This window comes from Gallinula chloropus (genome assembly GCF_964237585.1).
Source record: "Gallinula chloropus genome assembly, chromosome: 3".
Lineage (NCBI taxonomy): Eukaryota > Metazoa > Chordata > Aves > Gruiformes > Rallidae > Gallinula > Gallinula chloropus.
This window is the reverse complement of record NC_140087.1, coordinates 28,020,456-28,041,917: the sequence shown is the minus strand read 5'-3', so window position 1 is coordinate 28,041,917 and position 21,462 is coordinate 28,020,456. Positions and strand designations below refer to the sequence as shown.

Sequence of the window (21,462 nt, the reverse complement as noted above, 5' to 3'; positions counted from 1 at the left end):
AAATACAGTCCCTCTGTAATTCCTGAGAGCTTTCTCTACTTTTAGAGCAGAAAGGAATTTGATAGAAGAGGATGAAAAGATGTTTGGGAATGTAATCTTAAAACATGTTACAGTTCTTTATACACAGTAGCAGAGCTGTTCTCTGTGTTAGACAACCTTGTCAGTGTTTCAATTACAACATTTCTTTATGTAGTATAGTAGCAGAGTCAGTACATAGTAAAGCTTTTGTGTGTCTAAACACTTGAAAATTAGGTTGTTCATGTTTTCCCTTCCCCCTTTGTGCCGATACCTATCAGGCCTACTCTGGCTGCTTGTGTATTTGCAGAGTTCCTCCTGTGTACAAGAAGTCTTAAAACATAACAACATAACTTGACATAGTAGCTCTTACGCGCACGGTGCTTGGTTACATCTGCAATTACTTGCTTTTCTCTTTCTGAATCGCTTGGCCCCTGAAACAGTTCCCTTTATCCAAATTGGAGTTGGAATACTTCTGTAGAAAAAAGTATTAATTGGATTGTTTGCTAAAGTTAGAAACCCTTCCTTCTTCCCCTGGAAAAAGTTGTACAGATAGTTCTGGACATGTCAGAGAACAGTCAGTCTTCAACTGTGAATCCTCCTGGAAAACAATTGTCATCTTTAACAGTCTTCATGGGAGATTTTAATCTTGTACCACTTGTGTTACTGTTGACTTTGGAGTTCAAATTTAGGAAACGTTAGTTTCCTACATGCTGAGTTGGTCTTTGTACATCCAGCCTTATCCCACCTTGTATGTCTGCTACTTGAGAATAAGCTGTGCTGACACTTTGTGAAATCTTCTAAATAAGCTTGAAGACTCACTGCTATATTCTTTTTCACATACAGGCTCGTGTTATGTATGATTTTGCTGCTGAGCCTGGAAACAACGAGCTAACAGTCAGTGAAGGGGAGATCATCATCATTACAAACCCGGTAAGAAAACTGGCATTGAATCAAGGCTGCAATGCACTTCTGACGTGCTTTAGCAGATGAGAGAGAAAAGGTGCTAGATGACATCTGAAGACCCTGGCTACCCTCCTGAAGAATTAGCAAATAAACTAAGTACAAGTAGTTTTCTAATAGTTTTGTGGAAACAAATGTGCTGAGCGGTTTTGGAGGACAGGGGCCCTCTCCGACTGAGCAAATGCTTGTGCACAGGCACAGCCTTCTAAATAGAGCTGAGTGCCAAGGCAGAGGAAGGAGCTAATGATGATGACACCCTTTCCATCTGACCGTGTACTCTTTTTCTGTGCCTAATATTCCATATTTTGTGTGTATGTAATCTTTCAGGTGCTTGCCACTTGCATTTAAATCTCACATGCAAGCGCTGTTATGAGTTTCCTAATCAATGACTTCAAGTTTGTTCAGAGAACTTGCAATAAAATATGTTAATTTGTGTCCTTTTGTAATTAGAGTAATATGGACAAGGTACAGGGAAGGAGCAGTGAAAATACTATAGTAATACTATCACCAAGTTCTTAAATTAATAGTGCTTTTTAGCAAGGATTACAAAAAACTTCCATGTGAAAGAACAGATACACCTATTAAAAAGCAAATTAAGAAAACCTGAAATTAAATTATGGCTGTCTAATGTACATGGTTCCAATTTTCAGCTGTGAGTTAGCTTGACATATAACTATGTGTTCGTATTCCAGATATATCTGGCTTATTCCAGACAATGTTGTCCTGCAATTGACTTTGTCTAACTGCAGAGATTTCTTAAGTGTATGTAGAACATGTGTTTTAAAAACCAAACAATAACATGATGCCCCACTCAGATCAGAGCTGAACTGTGTTAACTCTTTCCAAACTTAAACCATGACACCTGCCTCTGAAATGAAATGTAAGATAGAAAGAGTGTCTCCAGATTTTGCATGGCATGTGCTCCTCTTAATCTTGAGATTATCCATAATACTCTTGTGCGTTATAGCCCCCACTCATCACACTTCTCCCACACCTTCAGTAAGTGAAGCAGAGATTTTTACAGCTATTACCATTACCTTAATTCCTTGAGTCTTGTTTCTTTATAATTTGTTGAATAAAATTGATGCTTTGGAATTAGCATACTACCACCTGTGTTTTGATGCAGTCTGTGTCCAGGCAATTGACTTTGGTTTCATAAATGATCAGTAGTGCTGAAAATCAACTGTCTTCTCCCTCAAGCTTGTTAAATTGAGAAGCCCACAATAGCTGTGGGAACAAGTGCAGTCTGTGTTCTGTTTAAGTGAGTATCTGCTGCTTCAGCAGATTTCAGTGAGTTTGTTGATGATTAGTCATAACTGTATTTTGAACATTGCATTTGACAGCAAGACAGTGCTTCCTCCTGAGCTGTTTAAAGCATGCTGTGGGATCCAGCTAGCAAAACTATCTCTATATTACTACTTTCTTTAGGATGTTGGTGGAGGCTGGTTAGAAGGAAAAAACAGCCAAGGCGAGAGAGGACTTGTTCCAACAGATTATGTTGAGGTAAGTGACTATACTGCTCTGCATTGAGAGAACAGAACTACTGAAAAGACCAACCTATGCTCCAACATAAACCTTCCAGTGTTAAAGCTGGGAATTTATAATCTTAAACTGCAGCTGGCTTTGGTGACCAGTGCAAGCGTGCCATCTGAAGCTGATGTGCTTCAGTGTGGGGTCCCAGGAAATGTCACAGGCTGTCTAAAGCAAATACTGGTGATCTACAGAACATGAGCTGCTTTGGGGGGGTCTCGTGATTTAATAAGTGTTTTGGTTTTTTGTCTGAATATACAGAAGCAAAACGAATAATTCAAGCGTAAACTGGTGTTGCTGTGGCTGCGTTGCCACATGCTTGTAAATCTCTGGAGTGGAATCCCATTTCTGGGGCTCAGAATACAGGATTGTAAATCCAGGAACTACTCAGCTCTTCCTCCTGGGGGCCTTTGCTATTTATTCAGCATGTGTTGTTCTGTTCTTTGTTTAAAGGCTGATGGTATGGGGGTGAGGATGGAATGCGGCTCTCAATGCAAAGACTGGGATCCAGTTCACTCTTGGAAGGCCCAGTGTCTGTGTGTTTACAGATTGCCTGTTAGGTGAAGACTGGCTGTAGTTCCTGCAGCTTCCTCTTAAGACTTATGTCTCCTTTTCTTCACCAGTAAAAAAACAGGGTGGAGGGGGGAGTGGGGAGAAGATAAGAAAAGATGGGGCAAGGATCCTTGTCTACAGAACCGTATATTGTCTTCAGTTGGTTGCCTCATGGACTAGTAGCTTTTGGCTCTCCAAACTTGCTCTCCCAAACTGATAACAGAATCACAGAATTGTAGGAGTTGGAAGGGACCTCCAGAGATAGCCCAACCCCCCTGCCAGAGCAGATTCCCTAGGACAGGTAAAGGTCCAGGCAGGTCTTGAATATCTCCAGAGATGGAGACTCCACAACCTCCCTGGGCAGCCTGGAATTCCAGGGCTCTGTCACACTTACTGTGAAAAAGTTCTGCATATTGGTGCAGAACTTCCTGTGCTCCAACTTGAGGCCATTGCCCCTCATCCTGTCCCCACAGACCACTGAAAAGAGGTTGGCCATTTCCCTGTGTCTCCCACACTTCAGATATTTATAAAGCTTTATCAGATCCCCTCTCAGTCTTCTTTTCTCAAGGGTGAACAGCCCCAGTATTAAGTTCTCAGTCTACAAGCAGTGATGTTAAGACCCTTCTTAATCCCCAATGAATTTGTAGGTAAGTGTCCATTGCCACCAGAGTCTTGTGTGTTACACTGTGATAATGCAAACGGGTTCCATCTGTTGTGGAAGCCAGTCTTCCATATCAACTTCTTCTAAAAGATACTATTCAGTTTGCATTCAGAAAGAGTACATGCAACCATCTTGACATCTAGTGACATAAATGTTAGGGTTGTTTATATGATGCTGTTTATATTAAAGCATGAAAAATCTTTGCAACTTCTTTCATTTCAGATTATAACCGAAGGTGCAAAAGATGGAATTAGCTGTGGTAACTCATTAGCTGACCAAGCCTTTTTTGATTCCCTTTCTTCAAATACAGCTCAGACCAACGCTGCTGCAAAAGGCAGTAATCAGGTACGTCTTCAGGTTATTCAGGTGCAGTGGGGGCATGGCAGGTTCTGTTGCACTGCTTGCACTCTTTGGTGGTTCTGTACCATATTTGTGAACTCTCATAAAAGTACTGATCAAAGTAATTGTCTTTTCATCAGGAAACAGTTCTGATGCATGGTAATGGTATTGGGTGCCTGTTCAGTTACTGTCTCTGCTGGAAAAATTAGTATTCTAGCACTTTGAAAAACATAGCATTTTTATTCATTCCAGCCTGAAATCATATAAATCTGTGACTATATCAATCTCTGTTTGCACCTCAGTTCTGTATAAATGCACTCTTAGTAAATTTACGTATTTTTCAGTTTAGTTGTGTTAATATGCCAACCTTTTTCAGGAATATAACTTTTTTAATGTCTACACAATTGGATGGTCCATACATTGTTAGCCAGAGTGAATGGATATATATTTTTTCCAGAATTTGAGTAAGAGCTGTTTCTGTGATTAAAAAAGTTGAAGCAAGTTCATGCATTGTCCCTACTTAATTGAAGAAGAGGTTGACTTTGACTTGGCTGGAAGAATGTTTGGCATTTTTTGATTGTGTCCTGTGTCATGTCTGTTCCTTCACACACACACACACCCCCCCCCCGCCCCTTATTCATAGATTATTTTTCTATCCACAGCCCTCCCCCCCACCCCCCCCTTGTCTGGTTATTAAGCAGCAAGTATTTAGTTTTTGAAGACATACATCATCTGAAACATGAGCTGTTTATTACAGTCTAGAGACTGCTGCATGTCCCACACGTAGGAGCAGTTAAACATTTCAAAGTTCACAGGTCAACAGAAGAGCAAAATTTGCTTTTCCCAATAACAGCATCTGAAAGTCTTGCATGTGAAAAGTAAATGCTTTACTCACTCTAGCAGCTGGGGACACACACTTGGTTTGTCAGATTATTTCTGTCGTAACCTGCAACACTGGACTTTGGTATGAAGTGAGATCTCTTGCAACCTGTACATGGGGCAGTTTTGTGTGACTGTGAGTGTCACAGTTCATTGACTGTGTGGTGCTTGATTTGTGCTTCCTTGTGTTCAGCTGGACAATGCCAGGAATGTGATTCTGTGATCACAAGTGTAGTGAGAACTCCAGACTTCACTGTGACACTTTCATTGTTTATCACTAGTTTTATTTTTATCCATGGCCAGTTAATATTTAGATTAAACACAGAAGTCTTGAAATAGCTCGTTAATGTCTTGTCAGACAGTGTCCCTTATGTGCTTATATGTTTATTTTGCCTCAGTAAAACTTAGAGTAATTTTCAAGGTAGTATGGAAACCTCATTTCTTCTGCTCTGTTACTCTTGCCCCGTTTTTTATATTTTCCTTCTGTAGAGTTTCTAGCCAAACTTCACGTCTGGGTAAGCTTGAAATACTTCCAGCTACTCCTTCTGTCAGATCCAAAAACTGTTTCTTTTCTGAAGGAAGAGAAACATATCACTTGATTTGGGAAGAATTGCTTACTAACAAAATGAATATACAGTATTTCGAATGGTAGTAGGGGCATCTATCAGAGGCATCTATCAGAGGGTGATCTGAGCTTAACACAAGGTACTTGTGGATGGAGAATAGAATAAAAAAAAGCCCTTGCCTATATAGGAGGAAAGGCTAAAATACAGGTATCTATCTATTCTATCTCAAATAATAGTGAATTACTATGGCAATCTAGTTTTGGAAGTTGCTTCTAGAGAAGGGAAAAGCTTGAAAGCATGGTCACTTCACAATAGTGTTTACACAGGATCAGCAGTATACTGGCCCTATAATAAATGCAAATTTCAGTTTCTTAACAAATTTTGGAAAACAGCTTCAGGCAGGCAGCTTGCTTGATTTGTTTCAGTGCCTTACTCTTGTCAGTGTCCTGTTCCTCTCAATTATCATTCAAATGCTATATGTGGCTGTTATGAGAATGAGGGTACTGTAGTGTATTATAGTACTACTACGCTGTGAATGCTCATGGGGGAGAGAGAGGAGAGGAAAGTACACCTGGATGCAGACAAAGCTGTGCAAGATGCAGGGGAAGCAAATTCCCTCATGCCTCTTGTTTTCCTGTGTTGTTCATAGCAGGAGCCATGCTGTTTGGTCAGGATTTTGTGATTAAATCATTTCCATTTTTCTCAAGGAGTTTTTTTTTTTTAAACTGAGTTCAGTATCTGCATTTTAGGTATATTTTCTAGAAAAACAGTAGATCTTGGTTTGAAGGCTTTTTTTTTTTTCCTTCAACTTCTGGTATAATCTGGTAGTTTGTTCCTGTGGCTTATTACCAATAAGAATTTAATTTGTATACTAAGCAATCTTTTTTTCTGCTTTTGGCTTGTTAGGCCTTTCTCCCCAATCTGAGGGCTCTCTAGTGCGTGGTATTTTCTACTCGCAAAAATTCTACGGTTAAATGTCCTCTTGATTAGGACGTTCTGTTTGGTCTCTGTCTGGTAGAAGACACTTTTCCTGCCCTTTGGGATAAAAAGCTTTCTTCTGCATTCTCTTTGATCTTGTGGCTTGTCTGTAAAATTGTTCCTATATACATTGCATGATGTCAGTCACGTTTGACACTGTTGTGTAGAAGAACTTGATAAAGTGAAAGATTGCATTGACTCCTTTCATACTTTCAGGAGGCTATACAGAGTTGTTCATCACCTGCATAATGGCTTCTCTTTTAGAACAACTGCTTATAAGAATATTATCTTCCACTTTGTGGGTATGACCCTTCTTCCTAGATGTATCACTCTGCATTTGGTTATGATAAATTTTAACATGAGGAACTTTGACTTGATCTGTGTTCACACGCCCAGGGTTTTTTTACTGCAGGAGTTGTCAGGGCCTGGAACAGGCTGTCCAGGGAGGGGGTTGAGTCACTGACCCTGGATGTGTTTTAAAAAAGGGTAGATGAGGTACTTAGGGATATGGTTTAGCATAGGATAGGAATGGTTGGACCTGATCTTAAAGGTATCTTCCAACCTTGTGATTCTGTGACTTACTCCAGTGCCTTGAGTGAGGAGAACAATGTACAGAGCACTTCATCTTAAATGAAACTTGCTTGTTTGGGCTATGGAGAATAAAAACCAAAACCAATTAGATGTCACTGTTGGTGGCACAGTAGTGGGAATGAAAATATCCATAGATATAGTCTGGTGGGCTGAACAAGAAGTAGAATTCTGAATTGCTGACATCTTTTGCTGTTTTGTAGTAACATGGGGAGTACAATTTTATTACAAGAAGACTGTAAAAGCACTTCTAAATAAACAGAATGTTCTTGGATTTTTCTTACTAATTCTGTATTGAAAAATCTACTTTCTCAAAATAAAGTCTTTTTAACATATATCATTATATAATATCCCCACAACCTGCCAATTTCTAGGAGTCAAAAGATGTTTTAAGAGTTCCTTCCATTCTTCTAACAGTAAGTAAAACAAAAAAACCCCAAAAGAACCCCAAAGAGCCAACAAACAAACCAACCCCACTGGGTTGTTGCATAGGCTTTCAGTACCAAGCCCTAACAGAAAAATAACATACGCGGTTGAGTTGAAATGAGTGATTGTAGGGTTTTTTTTTTTTGTTTTCTTTTTTGTAAGAGACCAGTTAAACCACAGTGTTGTGGTTTAAACTCAGATGGCAGCTCAGCCCCACCCAACTGCTTCCTCACTCCCCCTTAATGGAGTCAGAAGAGTAAAAGTGTGGGAACTTGTGGCTTGGAATAAAGACAGTTTAATAGGTAAAGCAAAAGCCACACATGCAAGCAAAGCAAAAGAAGAAAATTCAGTACTTTCCCTCAGCAGGCATGTGTTTAGCTGTTCCCAGGAAGGCTGGTCTCCATGTGCAGTGGTTGCCTGGGGTTAGACTCCTTCACTCCAGACATCTCTTCTTTCATTGTAGTGATTATTGCTGAGCAGAGCATTATATGTTCTGGAATTTCCCTGGTGTCACTTGTCCTGCTTGTGTCCCATCCCAACTTCTTTTGAACCCCCAGCCTTCTCGCAGGTGGGGTGGTGTGAAAACCAGAGAAGGCCTTGATGCTGTGCAAGCACTCTTCAGCAATAACTAAAACATCCCTGTGTTATCAACACTGTTTTAATCACGAATCCAAAACATTGCATCATACTAGCTACTGTAAAAAAAAAACAAAACTATTCGAGCCAAAACCAGCATAACTGGTTATATCTGAATGCAGACTAAGTGATTTTTTCCTGTCTTAGATTTATTTTTAAAGCTCTCATTAGCCTGTCACTTTAGAAATATATTTCAAATGGTGATGTGCTTCTGATGGCTGAAATTCCAACCAATTGGTTTTTGGGTTTTTTTAAGCTTTATACCTTGTGGGTTTTGAGTTTTTTTTTCTGGGATAAATTTGTATGTCCTTATAAGTCTGAGGGGATGACTGTTTTTCTTAAGTAGCAATGCTGCATGTGATAACCCTAAATCATTAGTTTTCCCAGATGAGTTTCTATTTGTGCACATATCTCTCAAAATAAAATTAAATTATTCTTCCCCAGCTCATTCTTTATGTCAGTAGTTGCCCAGCAATAGCTGCTTTGGTGAAGCCTGCACCTGCTCTTCTAAAGAGCTACCTGTGCAAGATGTTGGGGAGCTGAAAGCAATCAGAGGAAAGCAATGAAGCTAGTTATACACTCATAAGAAAAGCAGATAAGGATTTAAACATCTGCCTATACCATTTGTGGTTATGGTGAAAAGTCTTTTTTAATTATTCAACAAAATACAATTTAAGTAAGCCTTAGATGCCAAAGACAGAGACTTGCATGGCTTCTGTATGGCTCTCATGCTGGTTTGACATTGTAGCCCTCGGATGGAGGAAGCAAAGGGAATGAGAAATCTTTCTTCTCTGTCAATCCACTGTTCCTGTGAGCGGCAATTTTAGATGATCATTTGGAACAGCCAGCGAGTAAGTTTATCAGCACTTTATGCTTGTCTTAATAGAATTGTATGTGTGTGTAGTTTGTGCATCTACCTATATAAATAAAGTACCTGTAAACTTTTCTGGTATTAGGATAATGCTGACAGACGAAACTAAATAATCTTGAAATACAGTGAACACAGAATTCCTCATTTCTGATGGAAAACTAATGTTTTGTTGGTTTTGTTTCTTGTAATATTTCTTTGATACTGAGATGCTTCCAGGGGTTGTAGCAACAATAGATATCCTGTTCCATACTTTAAAATAATGTTTCTTGTTGGAGTAGCCAAGAGGTTGTTAGCTTGGTGGCATTTGCAGCCTTCATAATTAAACTATATATGGAAATAGAAGGATTAATGTAAAATTAATTCTCAGTGGTCTTCTCCAGCTGTGTTGGTGTTGGGTTTTTAAGTGATCAAGACTAGTGCTTCTGAAGTCATGCATGTGCCTGCATTTATTTTGCACATGTTCCAGGGCCCAACAGTTCTCTTTTATTAAACAGCAATAATCTCTATCCATTCTAAAACACATCTGTGGTGGCTTTTTAGTTACCTAACTTAAACTGTTTTAAAAGTTATGAACAAATATCAGCTTTCCATTTTAACAATAGTGTTTGTCTGAGTTATTCAGATTTCTTCTAAATTAAATCTAAATTGCAACTATAATGGCCCAAACTGGTCTTTCTTATTAAGAAGCTAAAGCTTTATCTATATAGTAGTCTCATTAATGGTCTGTAAACAAACTGTGTACAATTAGCTATAATGTAGTCCAGCAATTTACAGCCTGTATAACATGTTTAAACATAGGATAGAAATGCCATAAATTTCAGTACATTATATATTTTAGTCCATATGGTTTCTCCTCCCTTCGCTCTAGAGCTTAAAGTCTAGCCTTCCCACCATCCCCTCTTCCTCTCTGGAGAATAGAAAACTAGTGTTTAAAGTGTGTAGATGAAATTGAAGAGGGGTATTGCCTGTCTGAGAGTGGAAACAGATCAGTAGCTGTGTTGACGTATGAGCTGTAGATGTGGCTTCGCAGTATTTAAGATACAAAAATAGTTCTTGTAGCTAACCGTGTGTGGCGTGTGTAGAGGAGCTTGTTCCCTTTTCTTAACACCAATTCTCTCATCACTGCCAAGTCTACTTCCGTATGGAGATGACTGTTCAGATCTTATTTCTGGATAAGTAGCCTGAGAGCATGGGTTTCTGAATTGTGGATTTTCCAGTTAATTCCAATGTGATCTTTGTGAATTCACGTGTCTTGTGTCCTCAGTTACATTGTGAGTAGAGCAGCAAGGCCCCATGAGTAGGCATGGGAAGCAAGTAACAGAAACCTCCCATGTTTGTATTGTTTTATCCAGTGGTAAGTGTGAAATCACTTGGGATAGTTTCTCTTTCAGTAGAAGAAGTATAAGCTGCTACACAGTTGTTGAAGAATATGGAATTAGAGTATCTCAAGTTGGAAAGGACCCATAAGGATCATGAAGTCCAACTCCATTTATTTTCATTAGTTTTAGGTAGCCCTGTGAGGAGCATGATCTGTCTTACGTGTTTTTCTTTCAGAGAACTATGGGACTTGTGTATAGGCGGGATGAATAAACAGTAGTTACAACACCTGTTTTTGTGTGCAGGAGGTGGGGTGACTCTTAAGTTACCTGGTGTGTAGCCAGAGGCGGTTGAATGTATGTAAGGAGGACACTAAATCTACTCCCAGAGCTTTATTCTTTCTCTTTATTTTTACACTTCTACTCTTTACAACTTGGTGATGAAAGGCAAATTATCATTGTTAAATTTGCCTACTATGACTCCTCTACCCTGACCTGTTGTGGGCAGCAATAAATGCTAAGAAATGCTAAGACTGGAGAAAATAAATGTAGTGCTCTTCAGATTGAAGTATTCTAGTAGGTGGAAATTCTGACATGCATGTTACTGCATTCCTGTAACAGCATTTCCAATCTATGACGTTGCTGTGTGTGCAGTAAAGTAGAAGCACTGTCATGGGAAATGTGACTCACTCGTGTTTGGTTGAACCCAGTTTGTCTTGTTAAACCAGTATGTTAAATTACCTTATAAAATACACAGATTTGCAATGTAAGTTCCATTTAGAGTTGTTTGTGGATTTGGGAAATTACTGCTTCCTTGACTAATAAACCTTAACACGGCATGAAGGTAAGTATTTGTAAGGTAAAGTGTAAAGTTGCCTCTATGTGCATAAGTAGTGTCTAGAAGGGTGCAGTGCAAAAGATGTCTGAAAAGAAGTGCAACCAAAACTGGTGGTTTAGAACTTTTCAGAAGTAAAAAAAACCCCAAAACAACAAAAAAACCACCCCCTCTGGGTTTTGTTTGTTATGCTAGTTTAGCTTTCATGATTAGTAACTTCTAGTTCCTGTTACAGATAATAACACTGTAGCATCCCCCATTGGTATGTGTAATTTGAAAGCAACATGTCTTTCCCCACCCCGGCCTCCCTCCTCCAATCTCAATTGCAATGCTACTTGCAGACCCGGAGCAGGAATCTGTGACCAATTCTTGCTTAACCGAAGTACCCAGCAGAGACTCCCATACAGTACTGGAAACACTGGCTGGCTTGCTTTGGGGCGAGTCACATGCACATATTTTAAAAAAAATAACCACCATCCAACATATGATAGTGATTGTACCAGTCCAGTTATGGAGCTCTTTGCCTTTTATTTTGTGAGTGTCCCAGTGGAATGCAAAGGCTCAGGCAGGGAGTTTGTTAAGCTGCAGTGCTGTGATTGCTCCTCACCTGTGGGTCTGTACCCATAGTGCTGTGATCGCTCCTCACCTGTGGTCCGTACCCGTAGTGCTGTGATCGCTCCTCACCTGTGGGTCCGTACCCGTAGTGCTGTGATCGCTCCTCACCTGTGGGTCCGTACCCGTAGTGCTGTGATCGCTCCTCACCTGTGGGTCCGTACCCGTAGTGCTGTGATCGCTCCTCACCTGTGGGTCCGTACCCGTAGTGCTGTGATCGCTCCTCACCTGTGGGTCCGTACCCGTAGTGCTGTGATCGCTCCTCACCTGTGGGTCCGTACCCGTAGTGCTGTGATCGCTCCTCACCTGTGGGTCCGTACCCGTAGTGCTGTGATCGCTCCTCACCTGTGGGTCCGTACCCGTAGTGCTGTGATCGCTCCTCACCTGTGGGTCCGTACCCGTAGTGCTGTGATCGCTCCTCACCTGTGGGTCCGTACCCGTAGTGCTGTGATCGCTCCTCACCTGTGGGTCCGTACCCGTAGTGCTGTGATCGCTCCTCACCTGTGGGTCCGTACCCGTAGTGCTGTGATCGCTCCTCACCTGTGGGTCCGTACCCGTAGTGCTGTGATCGCTCCTCACCTGTGGGTCCGTACCCGTAGTGCTGTGATCGCTCCTCACCTGTGGGTCCGTACCCGTAGTGCTGTGATCGCTCCTCACCTGTGGTCCGTACCCGTAGTGCTGTGATCGCTCCTCACCTGTGGTCCGTACCCGTAGTGCTGTGATCGCTCCTCACCAGTGGTCCGTACCCGTAGTGCTGTGATCGCTCCTCACCTGTGGTCCGTACCCGTAGTGCTGTGATCGCTCCTCACCTGTGGTCCGTACCCGTAGTGCTGTGATCGCTCCTCACCTGTGGTCCGTACCCGTAGTGCTGTGATCGCTCCTCACCTGTGGTCCGTACCCGTAGTGCTGTGATCGCTCCTCACCAGTGGTCCGTACCCACACCCTCGGGCAAAATCTGACCATTGAAATAATCAGTTTTCCACTATTTGCAGTGTAGCTTTGTTTTCATTTGACTACTTGTTTTGTGAGATGGTCTTGCGAGCTCATAGCTTGGCACTGACTATATAGAGAATGTTTTAACTCGCTAATGGTGACAGTCCTGTCAGCCCTCCTCTGAGCATTTCTACTTGCTTGCACGCTTGCAGTGGCATATGTGTGTTGCATGATCCCCTTCATAGCAAGGGGCTTACTGCAGTATATAGTTTCCTTTCTGATTTAATTTTTTCCCTGTTCTTCATTGTTTACTGAGCAGTTCTTATTTTCTAAGGTGGAATCATTGGCATTTATCATTAAAAGTGGTGAGCTGGAAAGCATTAGCCAGTAATAGTCTTCAACTCTCCCGTACAAAAAGGGCACAAGGAAACCCTCGTCCTGTGTTCCCAAACAAAAATACAAAGTACCTTTCCCAAAAATGGAGGATAAAGACTAGTTTAATCTTTTTAGCCTGATCTTGGGATGTCTAGAGGATGCAAGAGAGGAACAGGGAGTCTTTCTTCTCTTTCTGGCATTGCTGTGACTACTACTTGGAAAACTGTTGAAAATTTCTCATCTGTGTTTCAGAAAGAAACCATTAGGGATTGAAATCAGCTCAAGAGAAGACAAGGGTATAAAGAGGTGGCTTGATTGTCAGGTGTGGGTAACAAAAACAGAAGCCTGACAGTGCTCCGTTGAATAAAAATATGTAGGATTTTTAGTGGCTGAAAGTTGAAACTAAGCAAACTCATTTTTAAAAAGTAAATAATTTTCTTTAAGCAGTGAGGTTGGCAACAGATGTAGGGGGGGTTCTCCTCCCCTCATCTGTGATGAGTATTATTGGCTCAAGTCTAAATTACATATCTTTCTAAAAGACCATCCTCTACTTCAAACATGGCTTTTTTTTTCCCAACTGAATCAGGAGTTAATAGATGGAAATGGGAGTCAGCCTCTTCTTGCATTGTTGTACAGGTTGCATTGTTGCATTGGTTGTACAGGGAGGTGGTGGAGTCACCGTCTCTTGGGGTGTTTAAGGAAAGGTTTGACGAGGTACTTAGCGACATGGTTTAGTTAGAAATATAAGTAATATAGGTGGTAGGGGGACAGTTGAACTGGATGATCTTGGAGGTCTTTTCCAACCTTAATGATTTGAGGATTCTGTGAAATCCTGGGCCAGCACTGTGCAGAAATAATGCAACCTCTAGTTCACTTGGGCTCTGAATAACCTCGCAGATAAGGAAATGGAAATGGGAAAAGAACAAAAAACTAACTAGTCTGCTCTCCGTGGCAATAGCTCAGCTCTGCCACTGGTGGCTTGGGGGGGGGTTTTGTCCTGCTGAAAGCAAGGAGTGTCCAGTGGATGTGCCTTGGCAGTATGTGGACTGAGAGCAGGCAAAGCCCAGCTCCTTTGCAGGGATTACTTTATGAGGGGGCAGTGGGTCTGAGAGTGGAGGTGCTGAATGATGCTTTCCTCTGGAAGGAAGCAAGATGACAGGAGCAGCTGAAGAAAAAAATGGGTTCCTTGGACAGCATCACTACTGCCTCCTTACCACCTGCTTCTGAGGGTCGTTTCTTCTGTTGCTTTCATGTGTTTATCCAGAGGAACATTCTAGTATGAGTCCATAAGGCTGGTTATTCTGTGAAGTTTCTGGCCCACTGCCACTTTTGCTTTTCCTAGAGCATTTCTTTAAGTAGAAAATATTTTTTAATTATACAATAGAAAAGAGGGCCTTCCTTCAGGAGTGTCCTGGACCACAATGCTAGGGTTACAGTTATCCACAAAGAAAGCTTGGGCACAAAATATCATGGGTATGGCAACTACTTCAGTATCTGCTGATGTGCGCGTACTTGCCCTCTGGTAAATCCAGCACAGTCAGTGCAGTTCTGTGACTGCTGCAGAGTAAGTCTGCAGAGTAGTCCTTCACATTCTTCCTGGAAGAGAAAGACTTGATTTTTAGGGTGACTGTCTATATAACCCTTTGGGGTTTTTTAATGTGTCTAATTCAAGTTCTTTGCTATCCAAAGAACTTGAGTCTGGTGTAATATCTGAGTATGCTTAAGGCTTTGTCTCCATGCAGCTAAGGCAGCTATCAATCTGGAGACGTGTTCAATCCTGGGAGCTATACAGCTGAGCCACTATGACTTTTCTTGTATTTTCTGCTATGCCTCTGCTGTCTGTCTCTTCTCAACTTCTCCTCAGGAGCATAACATTCCTCAGTGCAGCACTGGCTGTCTTGGACTTCCCTTGATCTGACCAGACTTAACTTACTCTACTTGCTGCTTCAGCAGGGTTTCTGTGTCTCAGAGTAGGTTTGAAGGTGTAGTTCTTAGAGTTGGAGGGCATAATTTTTGATGGCACGGTTGCCTAGATCTTTTTTAGGTATTCAATGTAGTTTTAGTTTCTGAATATCATGTTTGGTTTGGCTTTTGTCCCTTGGGAGTAGAATGAATTTATTTGTCCATCAGGAGCATCCATTAATATGAGGAAGGAGTCAGCCAGGAGCAACTTAGTTGGCCAAGAGGTGAAAAAAAGATTTTTAGCCAGGGCAGAGAGATGCCTCAGTGACTTATCTTAGTTTGATTGTCTATAACTTTGGACTCTCCAGAAAATAGCAAGGATGTAACTTCTTCCTATTTAATTAATGATTTATTTAGTGAAGATACTGACATTCCACTTCCAAGCTGAGGATTTTCCTCTTGTGATAGAATTTTTCTTCTCATTCAACTATAATTAGATCTTTAAAAGCATGCTAGACTTCTTCCCCAGTTCCCCACCAGTAATGATCTATTTCTGTAGTGAGTTTGAATCTTTTTGAGTCTTAATGGAAGACTGTTAAAATATTTAGTAATGTGTTCCTTCTGTTCCCTAAATAGTGTGTTTTTTTTCTCCCAGAACAGTAGGAGCAAGCAAGTCCATAATGGCCTACAAAAGGGAAAAACAGCTGCCTTTAAGGAGTTTATGCTTGACTTCAGTGTCAGTGTACTCGTTGGATGTTAGATGTGATGTTTCATTTGAAGTTTGATTAGTTTCTTAATTACGCATGGTATGGTATGTCTTTCTGTGTGTTTGCATTTAAGATTGCTCATGTGCTGTATCAAGTTACACTGCCTAAATAACAGATTCTTGCAAGGACTCTTCACCTTGGTTGTGCTGACTAAAGAGAGATCAAACGATTATCAGTTTCGGTTATGGAACACTAAAGGTGTGAGAACATGTAATTTAATCACTTACAGAGTACTTGCTGGCTTAATTAGGGTTTATTCAACCAGACCTAAGCCACGCAAATGTCTTCTTGAATGGAATTTGTCAGCAGCAGATCATAAAAGCCATATCTTTACTTGGTCCTCCATGGTCCTGCGGTTTGCAGAGTATGACAGGCCTTATTCCTAAGCCCTCTTCCACATTTACTGATTTTTGGCTGCTACTAGAAGTGCTCACAGTGAATGTGCTATGTAGGCAAACACTTGAAGAATGATGAAAGGCGATGCGTATACATCCCTATCTGATCTCTTACCTTTTCTTCAGTGCCTCAGAAAGATATGTGGACCCTTTGGCTGAAAGAAGCTGAGTGGGAATAGCATATCTCATACCTTTTGCAGCCTATGGGCAGTACACCTAGGGGCAAGAGTTTGCCCCAGAGCTTTCTTGAGCACTTCAGAGTAAAATTTTCTGATTTGAATAGTGCTTCCGTATAGGTACATAGAGATAAAACATCTGAGAGGGCAGTTTAAATAATCCATTTCCCTTTGCTGTGTAGCATTTAGCATATATCAGCAACTGTCTGCAAGTTTGGTGGTGGTTTCTCTTGACAATAGTGTACCCAGTGTTAATATTACTGCCTCCCTCTTGTTTTGCAGCAGATTTTAAGGTTTCTTTACCACCCACTCATGTACCAGATTTCATATGAACTACAGAGAAGAGGAAAACTTTACTCAGCCTTTTGGCAATCATCCCACTTCTGGTCTTTCATTTGCCAGTGATCAGTACAACATATATTGCAGAAGTATATGCAAATGAATATTATGCAAACTATTCTTTTCTAGGTGCTTTAAGTTATGTTAGGAGCAGGCAGGCTTTCCCACGTGGTTGAACCCCAACACATGGTTTTCTTGAGCAAAGATGATAAACTCTGACTGATGACATGTATGTTTTCTTGTCTTTGCATAAACTATAGGGTGAACATCATAGGAAGAACTGTATAAGCTGCCAGCAACTTCTTTGCAGTTGCTGGGAGGAGCACTGTGTATCAGCTATCCAAGAATTAGGTAGACCTCAATGATACTTCTCCCTTAGGGAGTCGTGCATCAGTTTCATCCTAAAAACAAAATCCCCCAAAGAGTCAGTATAGAAACTATCCACATAACCTTGAGTTCTGTGTGCAGTTTTGGGACCCACAGTATAAGAAGGACACACAAATATTGGAGAGTGTCCAGATGAGGGCAATGAGCATGGTGAAGGGTCTGGAGGGGAAGTCTTATGAGGAGAGGCTGGAGTCCCTTAGTTTGTGTATCTTGAAGAAAAGGAGTCTGGGGGGACATCTCATCGCTGTCGATGGCTTCTTGCTGAGAGGGAGAGAAGGGGCAGGTGCGGATCGCTTTGGTGGCCAGTGATAGAATCCGAGGGTATGAGCCTGCGACAGGGGAGGTTCAGGTTGGATATTAGGAAGAGGTTTTTACTGAGAGGGTGGTTGGGCACTGGAACAGGCTTTCCAGGGAAGGGGTCACAGCTCTGAGCTTGGCTGGGTTCAAGAACTGTCTGGACAATACACTCAGATGACTTGGCTGGTCCTGTGTGGAGCAAGGAGTGGTACTCGGTGATCCTTTCGTCCCTTCCGACTCAGGAGATTCTTTGATTCTATGATCTCTCTATGCCATCAGTGCTTAGAGACCTACTGACTCTTCTAAATGGTGATTTTCCCCATGGCTTGGAGGTTTGGTCTTAATTTCCAGATCATGGGGATTCTGTACCTTAAAAATAGTTGTTTGTGATATCAGTAGTATAGGTCCAAAGCACTTCTAAGTCTTAAAGTTTTGGTAGGGTCTGTGAAATCTTACTGTCAGATTATTTTAGGAAAAACTGAAGTGAGAGCTTCATTCCTAAGTAATATTTTAAAGGTGAAACAACAGGAGAGAATTTTAGCAAAGAAAAATGATATATTGAGTAGCTGTACCTTTTTTGTCCGTCTTGTGTAAAAAAAAAACCCAAACATACTCAGCATTTTTGCAGAGAATAATTTGGCTTTTAGTGGAAGTTTCGATAAATTTTCCATGCTGGCAGAATCTGTGAGACTCATGTAAATGTTAAAACTTCTTTGGTACACTGCTTCATGTAAAAGCAATGCACTGCCTTCTGCGTGTTTGGAGACTTCCTTTTACAAAACTCTTTCTCTGCTGAACAAGACAAGCTTTGTAGGCTTTGCTTGCTTTACTTCCTCTTTTCTTCCTTCCTCCTATACTTGGGGTGTGTGGGTTTTGATTTGCGTGGGTTTTTCTTTTTTTCTCTCTGCCAGATAGTCTCTGCCCTAAGTGTCTGGAGCAGACTGCACTTAACTAGTCAATGCTTTTTCAAAGCACAGTGTTAAAATCAAGGAGCTGAGCTGCATGATAAGCTATTAATCCAACTTACTGACAGGTGAACTTGACAGATTGCTGCAGTAGACTTGTCTGCTCTACACTCTCACTGAGGTTTTCCACCTCCACAGCAGCATCAGCAGAAGGGTACACATGATTGCCTTAACCAGAGAGTAAGTCTCCAGGGAAATGCCAGACTGTTCGCTGTCGGGTGTTTGTTTCCTTCCCTCATCTTTGACGTGAATGAATCGAGAGCTGACAAGGAAGCCGAGCAGGTTGCTGGGCTGAACTCTGTCACGCCAATAGTCATGGTGGGCGATTTATGATTTGCTTTTAGTAAGACTGTTAGTATGACTTTGATAAAAGGAACACTTGGAAAACCTGAATCCTGTACTTTTGAGTTGCTGTTTTTAATGTGCTAATTAGTGTTTAGGCTTTATGTAATTAATAGTTCATATGTGCCATACTTATGGTGTTGGTGTAAAATAATTACCATGGGTAAGAGTGCTTCCTAACACTGTTTGAACAAATAGTTTAATTTCCCTGAGGAGATACAACATTCTTATTCGTATGTATTGGTGTCGTGTTGCTGGAAAGCCCATCAGTTCTTGCAGGCACTTACTGCGCTGAAGAGCTGCATAGCTGGGAAGGTAACAGTTGGCAGCTGTTCCTACATCAAACAAGTGGAGTGCTGAATGCAGACTCATAGCCTATTGGGAAGAGATCAAAGACTTTAGCAAGAAAGTACATGGTCTTTGCTGGTTTCTTAAGCAATTTCATCTTTACTTTTGTCTTTACACAATGTAGGCAAATAATGCCAGTGATCCTTGGTCCAGCTGGAACGTTGGGAAGTCTGGGAACTGGGATAACGGAAACGCTGTCGACAGCTGGGCGACAAAACCTGAAAGTGCAGCTGGCCAGAGAAACAGTGCTTCAAATAACTGGGAGGCAGCAGCAGCATTTGGTCATCCACAAGCATATCAAGGACCAGGTGTGCTAATAACACTCTTCTTTTTTAATACTTTAGAGTAGGTGGACTGTAGAGGTAAGAATTGCTTGATCTTTGATAACTATAGAACGTGGCTTATTTAAAAAACAGCACCAGCTTCCTAGTAGCACATTTTCACGTGGGTAGACTGGACACTAAAATGCTAGGGGTTTTTTAAATATTTTAAAGAAAAAAATCAGATCCACTATAACAGACACCTCAAACTTGTATGGGAATCTATCAAGCCAAAGTCTTGTGTATACATGGGCATGTTGTTAAGATTGCATAACTTGGAACTTAAACACCCTTGAATTTGTGTCCTAGGGGTTGTGAAGGAATAATCTCTTAATTTTAGGAAGTGGCTAGTTTTTTCAGAAGGCACTTCTAAGTTTTTATAATCAAGGACTAAATTAAAATAAGTAATACCCGGGGAATGCTAATGTGGCGCCTGTGAAGATGCAACACCATTGAATTCATCTTAACACACCAATTTCTCCTTTCTTTTATTTATTTTCTTTTCCTCAGGGGATTTCTAGCATAGATTTGCAGGTTTGATGGGGATGATGGTAGTTGAGGAGGAATCGTAAAATAGAAGGTTAAACTAGAGAAGAAATAGTTCTTTATAAATTTACCTTGTTTACTTGTGTATGAGTGCTGAGGTAGCTGCTGCTTCTGCTTCTAAAGGAAAATATTTAACTTTCTCCATTCTCTATCCCCCTGCCCTCTTCTGTACTTCAGCAGCTGCTGATGAGGATGATTGGGATGATGACTGGGATGACCCAAAATCAACCTCGCCATCTTATATTGGTTACAAGGAGACTGAGGCATCAGAGGCTGGGGGGGTCCAGCGTGGAAATTCTCGTGCAGCTGCTATGAAGTTACCACTTAACAAGTAATGGAAAATGGGGGGCAAACATGTATATATATTTAAGAGAATTGGAATTTGTCAAGATGTATAAATGGCGTGACCGTTCAACCTTCTTGAAATATATGATGCAAATACTATGGTTTAGGGGTAGAAGTAGAGATGGAAAAGGCTGAGCTATAAATACCTGTGTTATCAGAGAACACAAATCCACAAAAACCTTGAAAGTACATGACAAAACAGTCTGATTTTTGGAGAAATGTTATACAAGCAAATGACTGTTTCACAGGGTCTGAACTTATTGGGCTTTAAAATGTAGCTGTCTCTAACACAGTGTACTTAGTGAAAATGAAAGGTGATGGATAGCTTGTCCATACAGCAACACTGACCAGATGCGCTGGCCCAGAGTTTGATTCTTGAACCACAGAAAGCTTAATTTTTAAATTATTTTTTATATTAAAAAAATCTTACAATACCATGAAGCTTTGTTGGGGTTATACTACCATTATTTCATGCTGCAACTTAAAGTTTGCTTATTCTAAAACTACTGTTAACTCTGTGAAGCTACAGTGTGGTAGTCTTCCAGTGGATGAAAGCAGAATGGAAAATGGTTGTAGAGTAATGGTCTCCTCAGGCAATTAAACAAGTGGTCACGCAGAGGCAGTTGATCCTGTTCATCAGCGGAGGCTTTGTCCAGTCTGCAGTTGCATCTTTGCATCATGGCATCTACACTGAAGAGGCATGCAACAAGTAGCCAGCTTAAACATACCTTATCCAAGAACATTACTTGTCTCAAGTCCTACTTTACTCCTGGTGTTTCTGCAAGCAGGCAGTAGGTTGGCAGTCCTTGAAGGGCTAAGTATCTTGCTAATTGAGAACCACCATTTGCTGTTGTAAGGCTCTTGTTACACAGACTTTAAGGACATTACAGCAATATTTGCGTGGTTTTCTTTCTAATTGGTAAATAAATGCATTTAACTCATCTTTAGAAGCACTTGATAAATCTGCAGTTCGATGTTCTTTCAGATGATGGAATTCTCATCTGAAAGAGCAGGACAGCAAGCATGAGCCTCTGTGTGTGTGTTTCCAGAGGGGGTGGGCTGCAGTGGAGTGGCAGATGTTGCTTTGTGTCCTGTTTGCTCTGATGGGCCGTGGAGCACAAATAGCTACTTTGCCTTGGAAGAAGAGGTCTGTAAAGTAAAAGCTGGGGGTCAGTAGTTAGAACTTCTCTGACGTTTCAGGACAAATTTTTGGTTGGTTGAGGAATCCACATCAAACTGGTTTTATACTTGAGAAATG

The 21,462-nt window shown here is 41.1% G+C and overlaps 1 protein-coding gene across 1 annotated transcript in view; it reads left to right on the top strand.

Moving 5' to 3' along the window:
- The window catches only part of SNX9 (sorting nexin 9), a 61,837-nt gene that overhangs the window by 17,987 nt on the left and 22,388 nt on the right, over nucleotides 1-21,462 (top strand). The window contains exons 2-6 of the mRNA XM_084262554.1: nucleotides 862-948; nucleotides 2,407-2,481; nucleotides 3,944-4,066; nucleotides 19,118-19,301; nucleotides 20,037-20,190. Of these exons, the coding sequence (XP_084118680.1) occupies nucleotides 862-948; nucleotides 2,407-2,481; nucleotides 3,944-4,066; nucleotides 19,118-19,301; nucleotides 20,037-20,190 (623 nt within the window). The remainder of the gene's footprint in view (nucleotides 1-861; nucleotides 949-2,406; nucleotides 2,482-3,943; nucleotides 4,067-19,117; nucleotides 19,302-20,036; nucleotides 20,191-21,462) is intronic.